Genomic DNA, 15,111 nt, shown 5'->3' with positions numbered 1-15,111 from the left:
TAGGCTGCTCGTGCGAGAGCTGTGCTGCAGGACAGCAGTTCTGAGGCCGAGCTGAGCTCCACCTTTGTGGCCGTGCTGAGCTCCACTTCTGAGGCCGAGCTGAACTCTTCTATGTGATGCCGAGCTGGGCACAACCCTTGATGCCGAGCTGAGCTCCAACCTTGATACCGAGCCGAGCTGTGTACTCTGATGATTTTGATGATTTCCTGTATATACTTGATATTTGAATTTATTCTTTTTGTGTATATATCATGCCTTCGGGCCCAAATGTATATAATTATTGTATCACCACTCGGGTATCAAGTATATGGGATTTATTCACAGGTAAAACTTAGTCTTCCGCTGATCTGATGAACTTATGTTAGTGTGTGTATGCTGTGGTGGAATACAGTATCTGATGATCCTGGCAGGTTTGGGTTAACCGGGGTTAACTCAGTCACCGCTCCGGTTCAGTGTGAACGGGGTGTGACAATATGGCACTTTTAAAACTCTTGAAAACCAACGCTTGAATCTTTCATGAGTATTAGGACTGAATGTAAAAGAAGACTTTTGAAGATTTATAGACTGTCCCGTGGTTTTGCAATAAAGATCTAAGCAGTGTTTAAGAGTTGTGACCTCATAAAGCCTCACTTGTGAGAAAAGTAAACAATCATCAGCGAAAAGCAAATAAGTCAATGGGGAACCCCTGTGACAGATTTTGGTGCCATGAAGATTGTCAAGATTTTGTGCGTGAGAAATAATAGATGAGAGTGCTTGTGAGCATAAAATAAATATGGCAAGGGAAATAGGATCTCCTTATCGGATACCACGGGTTGGAACAATAGAGCCTTTGATACCCCCATTAACTAGGAGCTTATATGAAATAGACCGGATACATGCTATCACAAGGTCAACCCAATACTGGCGAAATCCCATCCTTAAGAGCATACCTTTAATAAATCTCCATTCTAGCCTATCATATGCCTTTCGCATATCCAACTTGAGTGCTAAAAACTTGGCTTTGCCTTTTTTTTTACTTCTTAATATAATGGAAAATTTCATGTGCTACTAGAATGTTATCAGATATTAGCCGATTTGGAATAAATGCAGATTGAGTTGGATCAATAATTTGATGTAATGCACCCTGCAACCGCTCCGCAATCAGCTTGGTAATGACCTTGAAAATCACATTGCATAGACTTATGGGTCTGAATTGGTCCGCTGACTCTGGATGAACAACTTTAGGAATAAGGCTTATAAGAGTTTTATTTAACTCCAAAGGAATGTGACCTGTAGCAAAGAACTCTGCAACATAGGAAAAAAGATCGTCTTTTACAATATCCCAATAACTCTGGAAAAAAATTGATGGAAATCCATCTGGCCCTGGAGACTTCAAGGGGCCCATGGCAAAGAGAGATCTGCAAACTTCCACCATTGTTGGGGGCTTACATAAAGAGTCATTAATTTCCTCTATCACTACAGGGTTGACAACATTCAAAACCTCAACTAAAGCCTCATTATCAACAGGCTCAGAAGCATAAATATGTTGAAAATAAGAACATAAAAATTTTGAAACATCTGACTCAGAGGTTAACCATTGACCTGATAGGGCCTTGAGCTTAAGGATCTTGTTTTGACGATGCCTTTGCAAAGTCGAAACATGAAAAAATGAGGTGTTCTTATCGCCACATTGCAACCAAGTATTTCTTGATTTTTGCTGCCACATTTCCTCCTCCTTTTGAAGCTCCATGTCTAGCAATTTTTGGATTTCAGACTCACATTGTTGAGAGAAAAGTGATGATGGAAGACTTTGAATGTGCTTCAGCTTGGCTTTGAGGCTCTTAATAGGGTGCATTAGGCCAGTGCAGGTTATTCTAGGCTTAGACTTGACAAATACATTCTTTAGGGATCAAGTATAACAAGGTCATGGACCAAGGTTATGTGAAATGCAGTTGTGTGTTCCATTTAGTATATTTTTTCATGTTTTAGCCTATTTATCTAAAAACTATGAGAGAATCTTAAATTAACTTTTTCTCCTAATTTTGGCTTTTCATGGTCTTGTTATGCCCAATTGAGTGCAACTCATGATTGTCCTAAGTGGCCTAATTATGTAAGTTAGTGCGGTACCACTGGTATAGCCTTAATAAGAGATTGTTTTATCTTGGAGGTTGATTCTCCAAAATTTGGTTTGCACTATATGGGTGTCTGCAGTCTTAAAGAGGGTGATGGGTGCCAAAACTTAGCCCCATTGATTCCTCAAGATTTTTCATATTTTTGTAGGTTTGTAACCTTGTTTACGATGCTTGTGTTTGTTGTCACCAACTTTGGTTTGTCCATAATTAAGATCAGTAATGTATCCATCTTATTACATTACTGATCTTATTAGAAAAGGATATAGCTACTATCTAAGTAGCAAATATGAGATTGATAGGATGCCCACATCTGTTCTCAAGGTTTGAGTTTCAATAGGAAACAAGGTTATTTTTATTTTTTAACCACTTTCATTTGCTTGTTTCAAGAACGATCTACACAGTGTCAGTGGGGTGTCTCTATGTTTGGCAACTGAGCATTATAAAAACACGTTGACGAAGGCTCTTTGGTATGATTTCTATTTGTATTTATTTTATCTATTTTTAAAAATTATTTATGACAATAAATTATGGACCACAAATAATATTTGTTTGGTTACTAATTATAAAATAGATTAAATAATGAAAAAATAGGTTTCAAGTTTCACCTTCAGCTTTAAGCTTCAAACGAGAGAGATGATAGGATTTAAGGGTTTTTATTAGAAAAGTATAAAACATACTTAAGTTACTTATTTACCTCTGATTTTGAGTAGTTTAGCACATGTGCCCATTTAAAATAATGCAAAAATCAGTATAAATGAATTGTTGCTACAAATCATAAATAACTTGAGAATAATTTGTGATTTGTGATTTATTCTAATTTATTATAAATAAAAATAAGTGCTATAAATTATACTAAACACTTGTAAAATTAGAAATAAATTAAAAAAAAATACAAATAGAAATCAAATCAAAGAGAGCTAAAGATAAGATTATTTATTTTTTATAGGAAAATACCGAATAGATAGATATTAGGGATCTATTCCGCTTATCCACACAACATCCACTCTGTAAACCTTGAAATCATCAGTGGCCTCTAGTCTGTAGAGTCTGTACTACGCTCATCATCATCTCACGGCTATCCGGCCTTTTTTCTTTTCCTTTCTTTTTTTATCTCTAGAAAGTGTTTAATGGTCCTACTAGGCAAACATATCCTCCCTAATCTCTGTGTTTTTAAAAAGTCCTCCCTAGTCTCTTTAAACTAGGAAGTGTTCCCTTTTTCTCGTTTTCTATATCTCTCGCTATAAATGGCGGCTTGTGAAACGAATCTCCAGCGATAAAAGAAACGATAAGTTTAAGACCTGTGGTCACCATTAATTATAGAATCTCCTAGTCTCTCTCTTTTTTTTTTTTTTTTTTTCTCTCGATAGCAAGTCTTTCTTTAGGTCACACGCTTTTGTGAATTGACCTCTCTCTCCTTATTCTCTACGTTTTCGATGTCTATAAATTCACCATTCAAGAGACGCCAATGTGCTCCACTCATCCCCTCACCCACTGAAGTTGTAACGTATCAGAAGCGGCAGAGAGAAGAAAAGTATGTCAAAGACTAGCATAACAACCCTTTTCTTGGTAGCCCTTATCCTCTTCGCCTCGCTCACATGTACGGCCGCTCGCCCTGATCCTGCTCTTCCCAATGATTCTCTTGTGAAAACCAAACATGCGGTAGGTTGATTCATTGCTTGCTTTACCCAAATCATCTCTGTTTCGTTTTCTCTCTTAATAGATAAAAAATTAAGAGAAGGGTTTTCTTTTATCATGCAAATTTTATTTTATTAATTTTCTCTGGGTTTTGATTTCTCTATTTTTCTCTTTCGATCTTTATTACAGAATCCAGTAGCAAAGAACGCGGACGAGCTTGAAAGTTGTGATGGAATCGGGAAGGAGGAGTGCTTGATGAGAAGGTCCCTTAACGCTCATACTGATTATATCTACACACAGGATGCAAATCCATGATGATGATGATGTTCTTCTGCGTTCATGATGTCTCACTTCCTTAGCTATTACTGGGGTTGTGAATATTAATAAATATTAATACTAAATCAGTTTGTTATATATATTTTCATCTCCCTTGTACCCTACCTTTTTTTTTTTTTTTTCGCCCTTTTTCTTGGTATATTCTTTGGCGTTTCAGTTGCCCTGTGCGTAAATGATAAACAAGGGCTATTATGCCCTTTCTATAGAAGTTTGAAATGATTAGGTTTCTTTCCGAGTGTTTTTCCCCCCACCCTTCCTGACGAAGCCTGGAGTTTCCTGCAATTACTAAGAAGGGTTTTTCTAGCATGGAACAGACGAGAAACTGCATAGTTCTTCTGTACAGTCCTTACAAATTCCAAGACGAATTAGTCCTTTGGAAAATTTTTGAGTTTACAATATCGAATTCTTATTAATAAATCAAGTGTTCTGAAACCAGGAAACTCAACTAATTATCTCGGAAGATAGCTGATCCAAGTAACTCCATCAGGGACATGCCTGGTCAACTCTAGGACCGAGTTTACTTTCATCCACGGTGAAGGGATTTCTAAAACACACACAAAATTGAAACCTATTTAACAAAGCAACAACCATGCATTTTGGGTACCAACAAACAAACACAAATTTCCATGACTCGACCAAATAAATCCGCTTATGTGCTAAGTAAATCGTTTTCAAAGGACCCAGTTAGAGGACCAAACCAACCAGAAACTTGGGCCGACACCGAGTTGGATAACCGAGTTTTAAACAAGTAGGTTAAACTTAAAACTCATCCTCTAGTTGGTTAGCCTCGTGAGGCACAGAGTGCGGGAATTGGATAATGGATACCCAATAGTTCTCTCAACGTAAGTTGGAGCCTGTTTTACCCAAAAAAAAAAAAAAAGTTGGAACCTGGAGAAAGGGTATTTTCTTTGGATCAAAATCTTCTGTTTTTCTCATCCCTGTTTTTCTTTGTTTTGCTATCTGCAGAACGCGATATGTGGACAACAAGGAGATCAACGGTCAAGATTCGGTGAGGATTATTACATCCGGTGCGTTGGTCTTAAAGTTGTCCATGTATCGCGTTCTGCAGATAGTAAAACAAGGAAAAACAGAGGATTATTTTTCATTTTCTTTTTTATTTATACTTTTCCTGAACGTATTAGGTAAAGCGTTTGAGATTTAGCACACGTGAGCTACCTTACCTGCTGTGATGATGTGTTGAGTTGATTATAACAGCAATTATAAAATGTAAAAACCCTTACGTTACGGCTTCGTAGTTTTCAGTTTGTCCCACAACCAGAAAGGCACAAACTAATGTTTATTTAAAAAATAGATTCCATTCTTCTATTTAATTAAGATGCATTAAGGCTGAGAAGTCGAGAGGAAGTTGAACTCCCACTAGGCCACTATTACCCTTTTTGCTTCTTCCTGCCTTATTATGTTTATCTGTCTTTATGGGGATGAGCTTTATTTACCTGGTCAAAAGAGTTCACCAATGTCACACAGACTTGAGTAGTTGAGTGCGCAGAAATAATACTATCCTCGTGGGGGGCGACGGAGGGAGGGAGGGTGGGTGGGTGCATGTCTAAGTGATGATTTCAGTCGTCAGCTCAAGAACTTATCTAAGAGGGGAAAAATAAAAAAGAGATAGATACATACATTGTGATGATTCTGGTTGCCTTTGGCCATTTGGACTGGACCGGATTTTGTTTGGGACTCCAAATTATATATCCACCTGCTGAGACCCACGCCTTCTGATGTCTTTAGCTCTAAATATATAATTTAATTAATACCGTCATACCATCAGGATAATGTTGATGATAACGACGGTGCAGGAAAGTTTTTCCAAATGGATTTGATTTATGATCACGTTTAGATTTGTTCTTCCATCTTGATTGCATGGTGGCAGTCTGACCGAGGGGTAGTTGTTCAAGCTGCCCCTGAGGCCCCAGGTTTTTGACAGAAGAATATTAACCATGGGCAGAACAGAAGGCGTGGGCCACTCTTTAATAAAATTTTAATTTGTTTCAATGAAAAAATTAAAAAATAGAAGAGAGGCCCCTGTTTTAGCATGTGTAGTGTTCTGTAGAGATCATTCACCATGACCTTTACTATCAGACCTCACCGTGGGAATTCTCAAAATAGAAGCAACGATGAGCAATTTCTAACACACTATCAACATTTACACAACACATTCATAAAATGATGAAGATAAAAAAAAAATTTCTTCCTATCAACTATGTACTAGAATGGAACTCAATTCTAAAAAAAGAGGTTTCTGCCTACCAATTAGGGGAATAAAAACTTTGTATACAACTTAACTGTTCAAAATATGTAGTAAAACCTTCCTATAAATGGGGAAGTACCCAGCAGAAAAGGTCTAATCAAGGATATGATCGATCTATCAAGAGAACATCTTTAACTTTTTTTAGGTACCAAGAGATTACTTGGATCGAATCCATAAACATCATAGGCTGTCAGAATGCAAAACATAATTCAGTCAGTGGATTGATCTATGATCTTGCTTCTCTCTTAAATCCTTAACAGAGTTGGATAGAAGAGTAAAAGGGGGGAGGGGGGAGGGGGGGGGGAATCGGGAGGGAGTCTGGAAGCCGAGCAAAATCAGATGGACAATTCCTAACTTCCCCACCTATAGGTTGGCTTGTGATTTAGAGCACCATTCTATAATCAGTTTCAGATACCACAAAACCAAAAGGATCTGGCTCCTCTCCGATGACCTGCTTTATTAATATTTATACAGGTTCAGTAAACCTACACACTGACTCAGCTTTGCCTTGAAATCATTTGTTCTAATCAATCGTGATCTAGATTATTGTCTATCTTGAACTATCAACTAACAGATATCAGTAAATGGCATTCCTTAACAAAAATGAAGTTTATCTATAATCCATGAGCCGTGATCTTCACAGAATCAGTATCTTAACAAATATTATTCTAGCCTGTTTTATCTTGGCTCATTTGGTGGAGAAAACTCAATATTCAACAGTAAATAAAATGACTGGCGGAGCTACAAAGATAACCTAGTAAAATACTAGGTTTCTAGGACTAGTCGAATAAGAATAAAGCAAGAGACTCCTATTAGGGCTTGAAAGCAATATCAAACAGCAGAGAGCAGTATTCTTTGCTGCAAAGAGAGAAGAAAAACAAGAGGTAGTAAACTCCTAGAATTTTTCAAAACAAATTCAGCAGCTTAGGGAAACCAAAATAAGAGAGAGAATCTACCTAGTTTGCATGAATAAACTCACCCTGTTTCTGTGAGTCCACAAGGCACAGCAGAAACAAACATTACTTTCACAAACCGATTGGGGAGAGAGAGAAACAATGGGCATCCACCCAAAAATAAACCTTTAACTTAAAATCTATTACGCGCAAAGTAAATAAAAACCAAATAGGCACATGGTTTGACTAAAAGTCCAACTCTAGTAAGTCCAATACCTGGTCCAAGACTTCTTTCTCCTCCTGTGCTCCCTAAAAACCATTTGAGGGGCCTGCTGCTGTGTCAAAGCAGTATGCAGAAACATCAGGTGGCACTGAACTTACAGATACATTTACTCTGCAAACAACTGCGTGGGTAAGAAAATTAAATAGCAAGCAACTAATATTCTCACAAAGTAAATGTTCAAGAAAGACAACTTTCAGGAATATAGCTAAAAAAATTCACGCGTTCGCAGGTATTCAGGATGTCAATGTTCTGCGTTCCCAATAAAGAAGTTACCATGTTTTCTGGTCGGCTCTAATTGCATTTATCATCTTCAAACCAAAGAGTAATAGTTCTGTTCTGAAATATATCTTGAAAAAACATACCAAGTACCAGAGGAAATCATCTTATAGTTTGCATGCATACAACATTGGAGGCTAGCCAAGGAGACCAATTATTCGGTAATTCAGAAGCATTTAAACATAGAAATAGGAAAAACGAAAGCATATTGGATGACAACAGCATGAACACAATAAAAATTATCAATTGGGCATAGAAAACTACAGATATACAGATGAGCACAGATTTACAAATATATTGAACCAAGTTTCAAGATTATTTGTACAAATCCAAGCTTATTACCATTCGAGATACAACCGAACAGTTTAAGGGTACTTAATAATAATCTCTCATCTCTACACTTCTACCGTGTCAACATCTCTCTTATTATACAATTGGAAATAAATATATAGTAAACTCACTGTCTGATAACCCACATACCATAGAGGATCTTCACTACATGAACGAAAGCAAAATTAGAAGTAGCAGTGCCAACAAATTATCATGACAAAAGTAACAAGGAAAAAATGACTTATATACAACATCTAGGTAGTCCGTCTGCTTGTTACTACACTTTTCAAACTTGAACAGGCCTTATAAAAGGCTTCGACCGGTCCAGAGATTCTTTTACTTTCCATCTTTCCCTCCAAGTAGACTGTCAAAGGATCCTGGTACCTTATGGGGTTGCAACTTGTGAAGCACTCACCCAATGAACGAAATTTCAGTTATCATTCAATTAACACTTGAATACATGTAGAAGTTTATGCAATAAATGCTGTTAGGCAAAAGTATAAAAAGAGAAACTCCTTAAATTTATCAATTGGAATGGTTCAATCCTAATTCCTTCTGAGGATTTGGAGCAAGACAGAAAAGTTCCCAGCCACACAACTTTCAACATCTGTGATATGAATTTGTTCAATGAGCAGAAAGGGTGGCAGGCGACCACAGTTTTAAGCTGGAATCAAGACCCTTGCACCACCTACCATGTGCAAGCATAAAGAAAGGCATACAGTAATAATAACAGATGACTTGGCACTAATATATCTTACGACTTCCATTCCCCTCTCAACAACCTCCTCATGAACAATGTTGTAACTCTTTTTCAAACCATCCAATAATTTCCATACTAAAAATTCCAGGAAAGATCTTACAGTTTCGAATGTCACCCTTCCAGTCAAATCAAGAACGAATCTCCTATTGCTTGGAACTGCCAACGTAGAAGACACCTTTCCAACCCAACCACTGCCCCTAATTCCATCCAATGATTTTTTCTCTTTCAGTTCCATTGCCACTGCTTCCTTAGAAACATCATCTCTGGTAGTGTTTGTACCTTCCCCTAGACCAACAGCCAAGGAAGAGGAATTTGAACTTGAATTACTCAATACTTGGTGAGATGTTTTCACAAGAGTTTCTACAGCGCCATTGCAGAGAGAAACCAATATCTCTCTCACTTTCCTTTCATGCTTGGGGTTCGTCAAACCGGAGAAGATTTCATCATAAGTGTTGATATCCATAGTCTTGTCAAGGTAAACCGCAACTGCAGTGTTTACAAATAGCTGGATGCAGTCAGCGATGAGCTCTCTGCACTTGTTACTGCATAACACATTTACCCATCTTGGTGGAGATAACGAATCAGGGCCAAAACAGGGGGGAATTATCTGGTGGTGGTCGAGATTTGAACCTCCGGAAGATTGGTCATCAGAGTAGAAAGCCAAGACCATGCTTCTGGCAAAGCTACCAACAACCACAGAAGCAAAACCAAAGCCAGCCGTAGAGAAAAGCCTGTCCATAAGACGGTCAGTTAAGCCAGAAGTGGTCAATGCTTCATCTCCGTTCCTCGCATCAGAGCGATAACCTCGCAAAATCCCCAATGTTAAAGCCTGTGTCACCCGAACCAGCGACTCAGAGAACTCTTCTGATCTCGTGATTTTGGATATCTGCTTCAGACTGGTGGGGATTTGATCCGAATCTGACTGAAGGAAATCCTTCAAGTCCTTAGAAACAACTGAGATCGTCTCTGCAGAATCGGAAACGGCTTCGGCCACGGAAATCAAGGCTCCAAGAAGCTTTAAAAACCTCTTTCTCTTCTTCACCACAGAAGGCAAATAATATACCTTGTAGGCACCATAACCAGTGAAGCTGAGCGCTGCGAGTAGGAAAAGCCATTTCTTCCTTCTCCGGGAGAAATCCAATCCCTTCTGCACCAACTGCAGCTCCATGGAGAAGAAGATCGAATAACCCTATATATCCAAAAATTAAACCAGTAGAGGAGCTTCCTCCATCGCCAGGCTATTTTGTTCTGCTAAAATTATAGTAATTCATTAACCTATCATGAATAGGGATGAAACAAAGTTGGGCGTTTTAGGGTTTTCGAGCGTCAGAGGGCGAGGGTATCGTTTCTTGAGGATTAGGAGATAGGGCAAACTGAAGGAGGCGAGACAATTAAAATGTTATAGAAAATCGAAACAGAGAGAATCTAAGCAAGGCATAAGATGAGAAGAAGAACCTGTAAATCTAGATGATTTTAAAGCGGTTGTTGCAGGTAATTGAGATAATCGTCTTCCCAATACTTTCCTATCTTCTTCTTTCTTGTTGCAGGGAAGGACGGATATGGGAAAAAGAGCAGTTAAGGGCCACATCACATGAGGCCCTTGATGGCTGTTGCTTATGGGCCTCAAACTGTTTTTTCTGGTCTTTGCCTTTCGTTTATAGGCTGTTAAGTGGAACAGCGAATATGAAAAAGAGATAATAGAAATGGGTAATGGGCTTTGTATATTATACTATCGAACTATTATATAAAAGCACGAAATGATAAATTTCTCATTTGATAATTTTGTTATTTCTCTTTTATTATCTCTTTTTTTTTTTAATTATTAATACCTTTTATATTATTATATTTTTATAATACTTAAAATACTATTTATCTCTCTCTCGCACTTTCCCACGATTTTGTCCATTATTCACTTTCATTTTTTTTTATTAAAACTCTTTCTCTTATCTCACTCTCAAAAGATTTTATCCGATTTTCTTTTTTAATTAAAATTCTTTCTTTTCTTTTCTTACTAAAACTCTTTCTTTTTTTTTTTTTCCCCTAAAACTCTTTCTCTCCCTCCAACTCTCACACATTCCTCCCACTCTTTCTATTTTTACCCATTACTCACGTTGCCCTCTCTCTCTAAAGCTCTTAAGAAGCTCAAAGATTGAAAGAAGATTGGGGCAAAGTAAAGTTAGATGGTACTGGCCTGAAAGCCTTCTATTTCTCTCTTGAAATCTCTAACTTACCATGGTAGACTTCGACGCCTTTGAACTTCATATTCATATTGTCATCATCACCAGTAGGATATTCTTCAAGGCTTGGCTAGAGAGCTTCTTCCACACCTGCAGCTATGACTGTAAGGAACTCTAGATTCCTTTTTAGTTAACGCATGCACACGTGCGTCTTTTTGGCCGGCCTTCTTGGCTAGATTTTTTTGCTCCATTGGGGACGATGGATGATACCATGATACATGATACAAACTAGAGATTTTTATTTAGAGTCAGGAGGTCATCAGCAACCACTTCCATTAAATTTTTTACTGAAACAGGGGGAGTAGGCTTCAGATTGACATCCAATGTTCTCCTCGATGAACACCCACTTCAAAAACATTCTATATTACAGACCCACCAGAGAAAAAACAAACATGGGTTTTTTATTTTGACTGACACTCGATAGAATCATAATATCAAAAGGATTTCCATTGCATCTCAAGCTGAAATAGATTATTCGGACATGGAAGAGCAAGCAACTGGAACAGAGATTGAGAATTTAAGGACAGAGTCCTTTATTAAGTAGTTGGTAGATTTTGATTATTTTGATTGGACCATTAGGCCCCGTTTGTTTAGAGGGGTTATTGGGGTGGGATACTGATCAGGATGAGACCCACACGTTGCTGGGTAAGGAACAGAAAAGTGAAGTTAGGGGGAAGTTAAAACTCTTCCACCCCAATGTTGTTTGGTTGCCTATAGGGAGGAAAAATGAGGAGAGAAAGTAGGAGAGAAAGAGGGGGGTGGCCAAAGCAAAAGCCATGGTGCAGGTGTGCGGATGATGAGTTGAAGAAATAGGGTTGGGGCAAGAGTTGCATGTCGTCTTCTCCTTGTTCTTCCACAATTGATGGGCTCCGATTGCATGATCGAGCTTCTCTATTTTTCTTCCCCCTCCGATCACTGCCTTTCATCTCTTCTTCCTCCTTGTTCTCCTCTCCCACCTTCTTGAGCAGCTAAATCCCATTCAAATCCTTCTACAATCAATGATTTTAACAGAGCCCTTCTCAATTTCTTAAACCCCTTTCTCTCCCTAATTCTGAAACTCCTTTCAACAACTCCTAATTTCTTCTTCCCTTCTCAATTTCTAAACCCCTTTCTCATCCTCTTCCCAATTTCTTCTTCCCTTCTCAATTTCTGAAACCCCTTTCTCATCCTCTTCCTAATTTCTTCTTCCTTTCTCAATTTCTGAAGCCCCTTTCTCATCCTCTTTGCCATGCTCTCCCATCTTCTCATGGCCAGAAATTTCATTATTTTTTTTTTAAAGATGAGTTGCAGGGACTCAGGGACTCTCCCAGGAAACTTCCTGGGTTCTTATGGACAGAAATTCCATGGCTTTTTTTTTTTTTTTTTTCTTTCTTTCTTAAGATGAGTTGCAGGGAACCCACACATGTTTTTTTTTTAGATGAGTTGTAGGGAACCATGGTTTTTTTTTTTTTTTTTTTTTCTTAGATGAGTTGCAGGGACAATGGAAGTTCGTAATCACAAGCGAACTTTGCACAGAGGGATTGAGATTGATCCTCAACGAACTTTCCTTGCAAAGTCCTGCCAATTTGATAGGACTTTGCAAGGGGTTGGGGTGGGAGAAATTGAGAGCCAGGTAAGCCGACAGGGAAAGTTCAAATTTTGATGTTGTCGATGCAAAATCCTGCTCCAAATAACCAAACGACTTCAAATCCAAGAGGATGGAACAGTTCGTACAATTATCCCACCCCCTTAAAATCCCATCCCTCTAAACAAACGGGGCCTTAAGGTCCACATGTTCAGTTATGAGTTTTGAGGTCTGTAACTTGTATAACTCACTTCCTTATCATATGGGCTTCAAAAAGGGGATCAACAAGGGAAATAGAGAAAGAAAATCCAAAGACAGAGAAGGGTTGGATCATGGATGACAAACCAAATACCGATTGTTTCGTATTCCAAGTATACTTGATTTCGATTCTATTTCAGGCTAAGGATGGACTGGTCTTGCTTGAGTTCTTTCTTCATAATTTCTTCTTCGTTTACTATTTATTTTCCTTTAGGCTATGTTTGGTAGCCAAGAGAAGAAAAGAGAAGAAAAAAGAATCTAGAAAATAAAAGAGAAGAAATGGTGAGAAAATAAAAAGAGTATGTATGTTTAGTTACCATGAGAAGAAAAGAAAATAAAAGAAAAAAATTCAAAAAAAAATTGAATTTTAAGAGAGAGATAGACACATAGGAAATCATTGTATAATCATTCATTTTTTGTCTTATTATGTTTTCATATTTTCTCATGTTTTCTTATATTTTTGGCAAGAAAATTTTTGGGGGAACAAAATAAAATTTCACAATTCCTAAGAGGAATTTTGAATTTGAAGAGGAAAATTATCTCTTGGGTGAAGACATACCAAGTGCAAAAAAAAATTCTTAACCTAAGGAAAAAAAGTTCAAAAAGTGTACTTTTTTCTTTTATTTTCTTCTCGTCTCTTGGCTACCAAACACAACCTTAGTTGAGTAGTATTTTTAATTTCTTTTTTCTCTCTTACTCCCTGACACGTCTCCCTTCCTCCATCTATCGTTTTTCTCTTACTCTCACGCACACTTTCATCCGTCTTCGTCCATCTATCTCAATTTCGTAAGTTTTCTTTTAATTTATCCTTATTTCTCTCAAACTCCCCCTACTTTCCTAGATAATTTTCTCTATTTTCCTTATTTCTCACAAACTCCTCCCACTTTCTTTTGAACTTACTCCTCTTAACTTCTGTCCCCCAAACTCTCCGATTGTCCATGATCTCTCCTCCTCTCTTTTCCACTTCCTTTTTCTTCTTGAACTCCTCCTTTCCAGTTTCCATTTTCTTTCTACCAAAAAAACTTTCCCTTTTTTTTTTCTCAGACAATTTCTCTCCCTTACATTTTTTTTTTCCTTCTGTTGTGTCCTTCTCTCCCTTTCACATTAAGAACATTCCTAAAAGGTATTGATTACTATCTGCCCCTTATTTCCTCTTTTTCCCATTATTTTCCTAAATTTGTATTATCTGTGTACATTGAAAACTAATTGAGATATGAATTATTAAGTTCTATTTGTTTTTGCAAAAATTTATTAGTTTAAGTTATAGGAATTGTTCAGCATTATAGCTAATCCCATGTGGTTTGGAAGATAAAGATTTGGAAGTGGGTTACCACATACAAGTAATTGTTTTTCTTTTTTTCTTTTTTTCTTCTTTTCCTTGTTAATTTACTATTTGGTTGTTTAGTGATCATTTCATTCACCCTGCTAAACAAATCTACCTTCTAATAGTACTTTCAGCTGGGCTGTCCATTAATTCTTATCATCAGTGTTTGTTTCATCTGAAACTTTGAACTCAAGATTGACAACCACTGTTGTCACACCCCGTTCACCCTGAACCGGAGCGGTGACCGAGTTAACACCGGTTAACCCAAACCTGCCAGGATCATCAGATACTGTATTCCACCACAGCATACACACACTAACATCAATTCATCAGATCAGCGGAAGACTAAGTTTTACCTGTAAATAATTTCCATATACTTGATACCCAAATGATGATACCATAATTATATACATTTGGGCCTGAAGGCATGATATATACACAAAAAGAATAAAGTCCAAGTATCAAGTATATACAAGAAAATATCAAAATCATCAGAGTACACAGCTCGGCTCGGTATCAAGGCTGGAGCTCAGCTCGGCCTCAGAACCGCTGTCCCACAGCACAGCTCACACACGCGCAGTCTACGCCGTGCTCAAACTCCTCAGGGGTCCACCAGTCCTCCTCAGGAAACTCGACTGTGGGACCCACCCCATGCTCCTCAGATGCATGACCTGCAAAATCATCTAAAAAGGGGTGTACACGTGGAATGAGCTCACTAGCTCAGTAAGTAGAGAGGTGGACCACACACAACAGTCCACACAATCACAACATATCATATGCACTACATGCCATGCAAGTCATTTTAAATCACATACACCTAGTCAACATTACTAAGTCT

General features: G+C 37.9%; 2 protein-coding genes across 2 annotated transcripts; one reads left to right on the top strand and one right to left on the bottom strand.

Annotated features, from left to right (window-relative positions):
- The first annotated feature begins 3,560 nt into the window (after positions 1–3,560).
- LOC122074837 (phytosulfokines-like) lies at positions 3,561–4,162 on the top strand. Its single transcript, XM_042639806.1, has 2 exons — positions 3,561–3,770; positions 3,936–4,162. Exons 1-2 carry the CDS (start codon positions 3,645–3,647, stop codon positions 4,059–4,061), a joined length of 252 nt encoding a protein of 83 aa, XP_042495740.1. The 5' UTR covers positions 3,561–3,644; the 3' UTR covers positions 4,062–4,162.
- Positions 4,163–8,268: 4,106 nt separating this feature from the next.
- LOC122072600 (protein PHLOEM PROTEIN 2-LIKE A10-like) lies at positions 8,269–10,559 on the bottom strand. The gene has a single exon (XM_042636961.1). It carries the CDS (start codon positions 10,056–10,058, stop codon positions 8,790–8,792), a length of 1,269 nt encoding a protein of 422 aa, XP_042492895.1. The 5' UTR covers positions 10,059–10,559; the 3' UTR covers positions 8,269–8,789.
- Positions 10,560–15,111: the final 4,552 nt, after the last annotated feature.

The sequence above is a fragment of the Macadamia integrifolia genome, chromosome 3 (genome assembly GCF_013358625.1).
Source record: "Macadamia integrifolia cultivar HAES 741 chromosome 3, SCU_Mint_v3, whole genome shotgun sequence".
Classification (NCBI taxonomy): domain Eukaryota; kingdom Viridiplantae; phylum Streptophyta; class Magnoliopsida; order Proteales; family Proteaceae; genus Macadamia; species Macadamia integrifolia.
The sequence above is the reverse complement of the archived record's forward strand: the minus strand, read 5'-3'. Positions and strand labels throughout refer to the sequence as shown.

Excerpts from the sequence above, each read along its gene's own strand:
- LOC122072600 (XM_042636961.1), bottom strand. The coding sequence starts at position 10,058 with ATGGAGCTGCAGTTGGTGCAGAAGGGATTGGATTTCTCCCGGAGAAGG.
- LOC122074837 (XM_042639806.1), top strand. The coding sequence starts at position 3,645 with ATGTCAAAGACTAGCATAACAACCCTTTTCTTGGTAGCCCTTATCCTC. Across the intron at positions 3,771-3,935 it reads TTGTGAAAACCAAACATGCG|AATCCAGTAGCAAAGAACGC; the intron begins GTAGGTTGATTC and ends TCTTTATTACAG.